At 31.3% G+C, this 12601-nt stretch overlaps 1 protein-coding gene across 1 annotated transcript; it reads left to right on the top strand.

Annotated features, from left to right (window-relative positions):
- The first annotated feature begins 2334 nt into the window (after positions 1-2334).
- Positions 2335-3226, top strand: LOC119675579 (chymotrypsin-like elastase family member 2A). The gene is made up of 2 exons (XM_038086785.1): positions 2335-2946; positions 3014-3226. Exons 1-2 carry the CDS (start codon positions 2335-2337, stop codon positions 3212-3214), a joined length of 813 nt encoding a protein of 270 aa, XP_037942713.1. The 3' UTR covers positions 3215-3226.
- Positions 3227-12601: the final 9375 nt, after the last annotated feature.

Genomic DNA, 12601 nt, shown 5'->3' with positions numbered 1-12601 from the left:
CACCAAAAAAGATATATATTAACAGTTCATTGAAATATGCTTTCTCTTTTAATTTAATTTAAAATAAAATTTTGTAGATAAACATTTTTTTTAAATAAGTAACCATTTCTCTGTTCAAAAATAGATATCTTATCATTACGGCACTAAATTATTTTAAAAGGTCATTTGTATAAAATAACTATATCCAACTATATCCATTCATTCCATTCAAATAATTTTTAGAACTTGAGTTTGTGTTGGAACGAAGTCATTTTTGAACAAGAGTTTTTGTGGAAAACTCAATGAAAATGATTTGTCGAATTTTACACTAATTTGATATTGCATGGCTTAAATTAACTCTTCGAGAAGGGTATTTCCATATCAACCTATGGTCAAATAAACAAATTCTTTTAAGTTATATCTCAACCAAGCTAACATATGAAAAACATGTGGAGAAATAGTCAGTCGTCTAATTTAAAGGTGACAAAACATATTTTGATTGATTTATAATTTTTTTGTATACTATATATTATATCAGGATTCCGATATATATAATTAATATATTTGCACTGAAAACCTATATGTTAAAGTTAATAAAAAGTCGTATGGATTATTCATCGAGTTAATGTTCTTAAGATATCATGAATGTCTATTGTAAAAACTATTACATTGATATAAAAAGTTTAAAAACCGAACATTCATTTTGAAATTCGGAAAAACGTGTCGATTGATGGCTCAGTATTTACTGGGAAAAGTAGCAATATATAATTGTATAGTACTGATTTAACAATTGGTTGAGAGTTTATAGAATCGGTCAAGCTTACTTAAAAAAAGAATCCAGCTAAAAGATGTACTGTACATTATACATGAGTAAAAGCCACGATATTTTATTGATTGTAAAATAAAAACAAAAATCATATAGATACAGAGTTCTGTAAGCTCTGCTTACACATATCACATATAATAATCACATATAGTTCACGATATTGGAACAGTTCTCTCTCAGTTGATTAAAACACATATTTAAGCACATTCTTTATATAAGGGTCTATAGATAAGTGTCCACCTTCCATATTCGTAATATCACTAATGCCTTAAATAGTTTTATATGGATCTACCTTTGCAACTTTGGGAGTGGAATGGAAATCTGGATTCAATTAAAATGCATTACGCAGATCTTAGATCAATCACTGAATAATCATGAAGCTTATAGGCAATACATAAATTAGTCAATAAGATGGGTGGGACCCTGTAGTACCCCCAGCTATCAAAGAGTAAAAGTGCCCAGTTGCGCTGACTTGAAAAAAGGATTAACATACATACTACTCTGTTATAAATAAATCTATTTAGTTTTTTATTTCATATATTTTTAACAATATTATGCTATAATCCAATCATTTATTTTATTAGTCGAAACGAATAGCAAAAATAAGTAATGTAACTAACCGCAAAAATATTCAATACTAAGTAAAAGAGTCGGTAGATAGTACATTAATCAGAAAAAAGTATCGAATGCTGAAAGTATTTGGTACTGAATTATTAAAGCTTTTGCAAAAAATATGAAACCATACAGAAAAATGAAAATTTATAATCAAAATCTCCATAGCATCCATAAGCACAGTCAGGACATTAGATAGGGTCGTGGAACAAATGGAATATATTGTTATTCCAAATGAAATTTCAATAAATAGTGCCACCCATTATCTATTGTTACATCATTTACTTAATGAAGATCATTGTATTATAATTAGAAATCTGTTTGAATTGCTGAATAGACTGCCTATGCATTAAACCCTTTGTGTGATATGTTCCGTCCCTGGTGTTATCAACAGTCGTCCATATCATATTATATAATATTGCAAAACTATAATTGTTTTAAGATGTTTTTTCTTCCATTCTGTTTCATGGTTTGGTGAAATATTTTCATGCTACGTTATCTTTGCTATAATGTTTATCACAGTATAGTTTTGATGATATAAGTTTGGTAAAATGGCATGCATATTTTTTATATAATATGAAGATATATAAAAAGTTCATGAATCAAATACACTTCTTGTGATTCATATATTATGGATTGATTTTCCATTCTTTGGGTTAGATACCTTTAATAAATGAGTTTTTCATAATTTAAAGCTTTTGCATATATAGTTAAAGTTTTTCTACAATATATATACGTGCCAATTAATCAGTGCAATTATCTACGACTGTAACCGCGAAAATGGGCATTATCCATGCCTTACAACATCGACAATATTTAACAAATTTAAAAAAAAAGAAAGGTTAGTATGATAAAAATATTGACCCAGACTTCAAGAAGGCACAATACGCGAACTCCTTCACTTTGTATAACACATTATGGAGACGCGTCGTAGATTGCTGTGGAGTAAACTTGTATTTGCAATATTCTCACTTTTTATTACGCATTTCAGTATTATACCAGCTTTTAAGTTAGATGGTGTCGCAAAAACACCAGTCCCGTTTGTGGGTTCCTTGCAACGCATGGAAGACAACAGCTGGCATCATTACTGTACTGTCTCAATTATTGACGAACGTTTTGTACTGAGCGCAGCACATTGTTTTCTCAAAAGTAAAGATGTTACAGACTACACAGTAGTTGTAGGTACCAATGAAATGGACTTGATCGATGGTGACCGTCATAATGTTGTAGATCTTATGTGGCACGAATATTATTACTTTGGTGAACTGTTTGGAAATGATATAGCAGTGTTAAAAGTTGAGCCAATGTTTCAACTTAATGGAAAAACTATTGATAAAATCAGTACCAATCTGGATGAAGAAGTTCCAAAAGATATTAAAAGTTATTTATTAGCATGGGTGCAAGAAAAGCATCTGCAATTTTTACCGTTTCGTACACAAGAAAATATAGAGTGCATGTTAGATGGTTTTATATATTTAACGAGTTCGGAAATGTGTGCACTAAGCGTGGGTGTTACTGGTGCCTGTGATGTGAGTTCCATTGAAAATATGTTAACAAAGCAAAATAAGATAACCAAATTTATTTTTAAACCAATAGGGTGATTCTGGTGGCCCTTTAGTTAGTACTGATTTAAGTCAACAATTGGGCTTATTATCATATGGGAAGGGTACCAGTTGTAAAACTGGTAGGCCATACGTCTTCACTAGGATATATAAGCAAAAAGACTGGATAATTAGTGCGATGTATAATATGACGAAAGATGAAGAAAATGATATCGAAAGTTTTGTTAAAACTTGATAAAAAACACAAAGCGCCAAGTTTAATGATTTAATAGTTTAATGAATTAAATTTAATTACATTTGCGAAAAACTTTTGAAAAGTTAAGCCAGTATCCAAGTATGAATATAGTAAAAATATTTATACAATAATGAAGAATATGTAAATAACAAAAACTGATTATAATTAATAATTCAAATGTGAAGGATTGTTATAATTCTTATAGTGTGTTTGATAAAAATTTTCCTGGAATTCCCAAAAACTATAACAAGTAACAAATTTGGGACTTATCGATTAATAATAAAAGTAAGAAGAAAAGAATATAAGAGTTGGTGAACTTATTAACTTCTTGTTTGTTTTATTAAATTAAAAACTATTAAAACAGCCTTTAAAACTATTAAGTGCCTTCAGTAAATGTGGACTTATTTTTTATAGTATATAATAGCTCCCATTGTAGCAACTAGTTCAATGCGACCATCGGCATATATATTCGAAAATAGTAATATTCGTTCGTAATTCACACAACGTTCGAGAAAACTCTGAAACCTAATATTTTCTTGTTGTCTCGAGTCTAAGTAGATTTATTTTTTCATACCTTTTATATTCATGACAGAAACTATGAAAATTGTTGTATTTTTAAAATAGTCCTGAGTAATGATACTATGTATAAGGAGAAGAAGCTCTGATGAGCGGAGAAGTCAAGTTTCAAGCTTTAGCAGTATTACTGTTACAGTTGTACCAAAGCAGATAAGAACAGTCGTTGCAAAACATACATGAATTATATATATGTATCACTTCATTGTCTTTCGGATCAGATAAAATACCCCTGAAAATTTTTCTAGTAATTAAATAGAAAAATATTTGTATACACACTATAAATTAAGGTAAGTATTTAAGAAGTTTACTATTTAGTTTTGCACTACTCTATTTGCATATTAAAAATTTAGTTTTCTTTTATGTATGGGTTTAGTCAAAGGATGCAATGCATAACTGTGCCCCCTAAAAGTATGTCTAAAGTAATATTTTATAATGAAAATAGGCTTATAGCGAAGGTACATTATTCTGCCTATCTTAATAAAAAGTATTTTTTTAAATAAATGATGTAATAAAAGATATTGACTGAAAATTCATTATCTTTTTTAAATGGCATAACTTTTTTATCTTCAGTTTCAATAATGATAAATTTTTAAATGCTAAATATTCTCAAGACCCCAGTAAACTCCCTAATGTTTCAATTTTGTAGTGTTTTAACTATCATTTGGATACAGTATTGATGGAAAATGATCGATCTATCTGATAGTATAGTTTGTATAACCATAATGCACAATAAGATGAATTTTGGAATTATGTAGTAAATGACCTCTGGGGTCCAACACATTTTCAAAATTTTCTTATCTGACTGAATTATAAAAGTTGTGCAAACTATATCTGCATTTCGAAGAGTTTACTACCAAAATCATTTTCAATATTTTCAATAGTTCAAATCTTTCAAATTTGTCAGCTTCACGCTGGTGCAACATTTGCGTGTCGTAAGATCATAAGTTCTGATTGTAACAATCTGAAAATAAAAATACTGCAATGTGACTCCAGCAGAAGCGCCTTCTTGTCAACAATTAAGTAACAAGCACACGCGACCGATAAATTCAAATTAAGCGTCAAACGCATAAGATACTCGCTTTATCAGATCGTGTAGATTATAAGTCGTGTAGATTATATGTTTGAAAAAAAAATTTATGTACGAAATTATATCGGTAAGGTGACTTCTCCGGGGCTCATTTGGCAGATCATAATTTATATCCCGCTGAGTGTGCTTATGTAAATCTGTGACAAACATTTGGGACTCATGACTGCTGTTAGCGCACCTTACAGAGCAGACAAATTAAATCTAAGATTTAATGAGCAATTTGCGGATTATTTAGTTTCTATGATTTAAGCACTTTTTTTAAAGAAATGCATGCCAGAAGCTAAACGAGTTACAAATTAATATTGCATGGGAGCAAATAAGTAAATGGAAATATATATTTAAAAATAAAAAGTTGTTTAATATGTAAGTACATAGTACTGTTAAGTGGTTTGAACGAATATATCAAGAATTCATATTTAAGTTTGTTTTTCAGATGTATCCTAGACAAGTTATTTCTCTGGTCAGGTACATGGGAATCGCATGCAATGCAAATATGTTATTTCATCATGTCAACGCTTGTTAAAGTGCTTAACATAATTTTGTTTTGAATTGTAGTTGTAAAGAATAAACATCTTTTTTAATTTGAATTATAGCAGAACAAGATTTACATGTAGTGTTACACAGTATTAAAATTCCTGTCACAAATACCATCCTTTATTCAAGATCCGTGAAAATTTAGTAATAGATGGAATATACCATATTATTGTCGAAATTTTGATTGTGTTTCACTCAGATTATAAGCTTATATTGAAGATATTATACATAAATTTCTTTAGCTAATTCTTGAAAAAGATTTAAACTCCCCGAGTTAAAAACTTGATTCTATACATATTAGTAACGCTAATAATACACAGAGAAAACATGTTAGAAATATCCGTTAATTGCAAAGAATTGGAGAAATATCTCGAATCAAGCTTACAAAAAACATTAAACTCAGTAGTAAATATCTAGATTTACTACTGTTAAAAGTAAAAAAAGTTTTAAAAGTGAGCAAAATGGGTTAAAATGAAAATAATATCCGTTTTCTTAGTTTGAATTATCTGGTGATAACTGTTCCAATTCCAATCTCGAACTTAAAAAAATAATAATTTAGATTCATTACAATAATGCCGGTCAATTTATTTTATTTTCTCAACTATCTCCAGCAAACCATCAGCTCAGAACACCATCAGAACTCCGTTCTGTTAATTTTTTAGAGTAGGTCTTTGAAGGAGTTAACACTTTGTTCGAAGAAAGACAGACAGTGACACAATATATGTATAATCGTTTGCTCCATGCGTTTATATTGAAACCGATGTGATCAGATTGAAACTACATTATTAAACTAAGAATAGTCATTCTTGTGTGGCATATCATATTATGGATAATAGTGGGATTCGCATGTGGCAGGTTTATTGTATTTGTTAGTTAGTTTGATAATATGTCCATGAAAATATAGATTGCACGGTAACAACACGAATTTAAATATTAGAAAACACTTCCCTAATCCGGTAATCTAAAGCGAATTGACATTGAGAAATCATCGCTATTATACTACTTCAGGGTAGAAAATTTTTAGTAGTATGTAAAACAAATACGATATTAATACTACACGATATTAATATTATATGATATTTAATGATGTTAAATATAAATACAATCTTCTGAATAAACAGTTCAAACGAATACAATGTCAAGTCTTTATTCTCATTTTTATTTTTTTGCTTGCGCGATGTCAAAGTTATGTGCGCGCGCAAAAAATATCACTGCGTACTTTGATGTTTTTTCTAAGAGTAAAACGTATAAATTAATTTAAAATTATCACAAAAAATAAAACCGAGACAGTGACTCTTTAAAAAATTTATAAAATATAGTGCCCGACAAAATAAAATATTAACATATTTATATTGTTCTTATGTAAAAAAGCGGATTTTGGTTTTGCGGAATTACTTTGTTTTTGAAGTGGTTAATTTTGCCTCAAATTCGCACACATTTAAAAACAGCTGATAGAGACAGCAAATAAAGCTTTTAAGCTTAAATTAAATCACAAGAAAAGTGTTGTAAACAAATCTATAAAAACTAAATAAATTGTGTAATTGTGTAATTAATATAGCTAAATAACTAACAAATGCTAAATAAATAAATACGCGAAAGGACGCTAAAAATATTTATTTATAAATTTTAAGGTAAAAATTTAAATTTAAATTTATATTATTAGTATAAATATACGCGCTAAAAATAGTATTAATTTAAAAATTAATATGACTGATGCTAATACCCCACCTCCCGGTGGTGGAAATAAAGAAAAAATGATCAAACTTGAAAAAGAAAATACAGAACTTCAGAATAAAATTAAAAAGCTTGAAAATTTATATTTATTATTATCCAATGAGTTAACTGCACTGAGAAGTGAAAACGAAAAATTAAAATCTTTTAAAAACGTACCAGAAATTGCAAAATATGAAACCGATGAGGAGGAACTTGCCAGAGAAACAGACTGGATCTTAAAAAAGAAAAGACCAACTAAAAAACGTAAGGCCGAATCCTCTCCTGAAGTATCTAGTCAAAGTAGACCTACTGTTAAAACAAATACTTGCCAAAAAGGACAAGCTGCCCCTAATAAAATTGCTCGACCTCCTCCTATTGTTATCAATGGCATAAATGATTTTAAAAAATTACATGCACAACTTATTGCAACTATAAAAAACAAGTTTTTTGTGAGACTTATAAATAATGGTTCATATAGAGTATCAATTTTTGACTCTTTTGACTATAGATCTGTCACAAAACTATTAAGTCACGAAAATATTTCCTGGTTCAGCTACGAAGACAAGCAAACTAGGCCAATAAAAGTTATTGTAAAAAATCTTCACCATTCGTGTGATCAAGAATCGATTATAAATGACTTAAACAACCAAGGTTTAAAAGCAATCGGTGCGATAAACAAACTCAAATGGAAGACTAAAGAACCGCTTTATATGTTCCTTTTGTCATTTGACTCAACCGAAGATGTGAAGAAAATCTATGAGATAAAAAGTATTCTTAACACAATTGTAAAGATTGAACCCATCAAACCGTCAAACTTAATTCCTCAATGTAAAAAATGTCAATCGTTCGGTCACACAAAAAATTTCTGTGGAAAACCTCCACGTTGTGTAAAATGCGCCGGCAAACATTTAACTTTGGAGTGCCAAAAGACAGTGTCCGATAAGCCTAAATGCTGCAACTGTGGCGAACCGCATCCAGCGAACTATCGTGGTTGTATAGTCGCTAAAGAATTACAAAAAATAAAATTAAAAAACAAAGCTGACAAAACTAAGGCTGACGAAAATAATCAAGTTGCTGTAACAAAAAGTAAATCCAAAATTACTGGACCTACTAGTGTTAGAACCGTCACTTACGCCCAAACTGTAAAGGGACCCATTCAAAGTACTGAGTCACAAAGCAACAACGCGTTGTCAATTATCTTAACAAAACTTAATCTACAAGAAGAGGTATTTAAAACGCTCGAACAACGTCTAAGCGTGCTAGAGCACAATATGCAATTTTTAGATTATGACTAATCGTTTAAAACTATTCTTATGGAATGCGAATGGCTTAATAAAACATAAAAATGAACTCGAAGTCGTATTAAATAGCGAAAACATTGATATCGGTTTAATCGCTGAAACTCATTTTACTAAGCAATCGCACATAACGTTTAAAAACTATATTCTATACCATACCATACATCCTGATAATTGCGCTAGGGGTGGCAGCGCTGTCATAATTAGAAACTCGATAAAACATCACTTACTAGAACAATATAGCACAATCGAATTTCAAGCTACTTCTGTTTCCGTGGAAACCTTTAATCAGCCGCTGGTCGTAACTGCATTATATAGTCCTCCCAGGCATCAGTTGAAGTGCGCAGACTACTTATCTCTCTTTAACCGGTTTCAAGGCCGTTTTATAATTGGAAGAGACTTCAATGCAAAAAATACGTTTTGGGGCTCAAGACTTAATACAACCAAAGGAAGAGAAATGTACAAAGCCATGCAACTCGCAGCTTGTAATTCAATTTCAACAGGTAAACCAACGTACTGGCCGTCGGATACTAGCAAAGTTCCAGACCTAATAGACTTCTTTGTCTACAAAAATATTCCAGCATCTCACCTAACCATCTCAGAAGGCTTCGACTTTAGCTCTGACCACTCACCAGTGCTGCTGATAGTTTCACAAAATCCAACAATAAACCAGAACACACTCAAGTTAGCAAATAAATTTACCGACTGGAAATATTTTCAGCTTCAGCTTGTACATTTGCACAAGTTTGATCATATTGTTAACAGCGAGCAACTAGATGACGCAGTACTTCATTTCACTCAGCAATTGCAGATGGCAGCGTGGAACAGTACACCAACACCAAAACTCCAAACTTTACATGGTAAAAAATACCCACCCTTCATCACAAAAAAGATTACGGAGAAGCGAAAATTGCGAAAACGTTGGCAAGCAACAAGATGTCCGTTAATTAAATCGCAACTAAACCGAGCAACTAAAAAGTTACGCACAGCCATCAAATCATACAAAAATAATACCTTTAATAGTTTTCTGATGGGCCTCACGGCAGACAAAAAAAATGAATACTCTTTGTGGAAAGCTGCTAAATCATTTAACAGACCAATGCAGCAGTCTGCCCCAGTAAAAATAAACGAAACTCACTGGGCTAAAACAAATTCTCAAAAGGCGAACCTGTTTGCTGAACACCTAGAGAAAACCTTCAGTCCAAATGAAGGCCAAGATGTTATTGGGTCAAGTACAAATTGGCCCGAAGGCGACGCTGCAATTGTTCCAGTCACTACGGAAGAAGTGAGAAAACAAATTTTGACAATGAAACTCAAAAAATCTCCTGGTTTTGACTTAATAACGGCTGAAGTTCTTCGGAACTTACCCAATAACTGCATCATCTACCTATGCGATTTAATTAATTCGTGCCTCCGTTTGAAACATGTACCCATTTTTTGGAAATTCGCTGAGGTAATTATGATACCCAAACCAGGGAAGTCTCCCAATGATGTATCCTCATATAGGCCAATATCTCTATTGCCAACCTTATCGAAGCTTTTTGAAAAACTACTACTAGCGCGTTTATCACCAATAATTGAGAGAAGACGCTTAATTCCGGATCATCAATTCGGCTTCAGAAAAAACCATTCAACCATCGACCAAATACATGTAGTCGTAAATGCCATTGAATCGGCGATGCAAGAGAAGAAAGTGTGTTGTGCCGTGTTCTTAGATGTATCACAAGCCTTCGATAAGGTTTGGCATGAAGGATTACTCCATAAACTTAAATCATTATTGCCTATACAATACTGTAAGCTGCTATCATCATATCTAAACGACAGGTACTTCAGTGTTAAATATGAAGATGCACATTCAGCACTAAAGAAGATTAGCGCAGGCGTCCCGCAGGGGAGCATTCTTGGGCCCATTCTATATCTCCTGTATACACACGACTTACCCTCTGCAAACCAACTAGTTACAGCAACATTTGCAGACGATACTGCGGTTCTAGCAATCGAAAACAATATAGAAGACGCGACGGCTAATCTGCAACACACAGTCAATCAAATTGCTTCATGGGCAAAAAAATGGAGAATTAAACTCAATAAGGAAAAATCAGTACATATAGTCTTCTCATTGAGAAATTATAACCATATTCCAATTCATATCGATGCCACAAAAATTCCACACGCCAACGAAGCCAAATATCTGGGCATTACGCTTGATGCCAAGCTGCGCTGCAAAGCGCATGTTAAGAAAAAACGAGAAGAGCTTGACCTAAAACTAAAGAAATTTTACCACCTCATAGGCAGGCGCTCTAAACTGGCAATCCACAACAAACTAATGGTCTACAATCAAATACTAAAGCCGGCTTGGAGTTATGGCATACAGTTCTGGGGTTGTGCCAGCAAGAAATACATTGCAACTATCCAGCGCTTTCAAAATAAAGTACTACGATACATCGTAAATGCTCCATATAACATTAGAAACAGTGATCTCCACCGTGACCTTGACATATCAACAGTCGACGTCGTGGCAAAAAGGTGTGCCATTGCTCACAAACAGCGATTGAAAACACATGTCAACGTTACAGCATCCAGTCTTCTCCAGGTGGTTGCAGTATCTAGACGGCTAAAAAGGAAAACAGTGGCAGACTTAATGGACAGCGAGTAGCAAAATAGCTTCATTTTTTTTTTTTTACATTAAATATTCAAATCAAATTGCTTATTAGTACCTTTTTTTTTTTTGTTATTTGTACTAGGTGCAATATTAAAACGATTTTTTGTCTTTATTTGAAGAATCGTTAATAAATAAAAAAAAAAAATAAAAAAAAAAATAAAAAAAAAAAATTTTTATTTTTCAACGGTTTTTAATTAATTTAAGGCTGATAAGCTTAATCTGTCTGTGTTTATCTTTGATGTTAGGGTCTCTGGTAATTATAGGTCAAACTCGGGAGGTAGTGGTTAAATACTTTTCATTTTAAGAGATACCAACTTCGTCTCATCTCTAAACTTGCTATAAATAAACAACTAAATAAATTTGTGTTAAAAATCCATCCCAAAGTTCTTCTCTCTCTCATTAAAAGAGTGGCGTAATCTATATTTTTTTAAAAAGAGTTATTGTTTCTACAGTTTGATTTTAAAAAATAATTGATATAATTTTTGCCTTAGAAGAGAAGGTGTGCAATTTGTAGCAACTTTTTTTATGTCACTAAATTCATATCTCTTTTCAAAAAATTTTACTTACCATTTAAAAACTTAACTCTTCAACTTTAACGCATTGATGCGAAAGATCTATATTACCTAAAAACCCTTGAAAAATCAAAAGATATAAAAGATGTAGTTTCGCGTGACTAAAAAGTGTGACTAAGTTTTTTTAATGCATGTATAAAAAACGTAATATAACTTATAAGTTAGTTAATAATACCAACATACCTTCTTAATAAAACCAACATACCTTTAAAAGCAAAATGGAATCTATTTCTAGCAATAAGTAGAGCAATATAAACATATTGTGCTCAAGTATGGGGTTGCAATGTGTTCGAAGAGGTGGATAAACTCCAATTATACTTAAAGAAAAGAATAAAGAAAATATATAAATATATATATATATGGTATATACATATATTTTAATGTTAGAGACTGGGGCGAAAATTGGACATTTATATACGTTAAAACTGCACCTCAATTACATTTTCAGAACCATGTTTATATACGATGCCGAAAGACTATCCAAATAAAATTGGGTTAACAAACCAAAAATTGATTAAATCTTAACCTTTCTTGAGTGCAGGTTCTAAATGAGCTAGAAAATGACTACGGTATAAATTGGAATTAACAATAAGCATCGCGAAGACTTAAAGGAAGAAAATATAAACTGTATTCTGTGTAAACTGTTTTAAAATCGATGACATTACCTGTATTAGGACTATTTCCATTCTAGTACTTATATTTTAGCATCTTCTGTTTATAACATTGAGCTAATTTTCTTAATATATGGGTTTAATAATTTAATAAATACGAATATCAAAAATATTTACATTGCATAACAATACTAGGAAGAGCGTTGAAAAAACAATTCATATTTAAACAGAAAATATTAACCATAGGATTATTACTAAGTGAATATTTGGGATATAATTTTACGGCCTTGTTTTTTAAATTGGTAAACATAACCAAAATGTGGGAAGTATATAT

This window comes from Teleopsis dalmanni, chromosome 2, assembly GCF_002237135.1.
Source record: "Teleopsis dalmanni isolate 2A chromosome 2, ASM223713v2, whole genome shotgun sequence".
NCBI lineage: Eukaryota > Metazoa > Arthropoda > Insecta > Diptera > Diopsidae > Teleopsis > Teleopsis dalmanni.
Note: the sequence above shows the minus strand (reverse complement) of the source record. Positions and strands in the feature narration are given on the sequence as shown.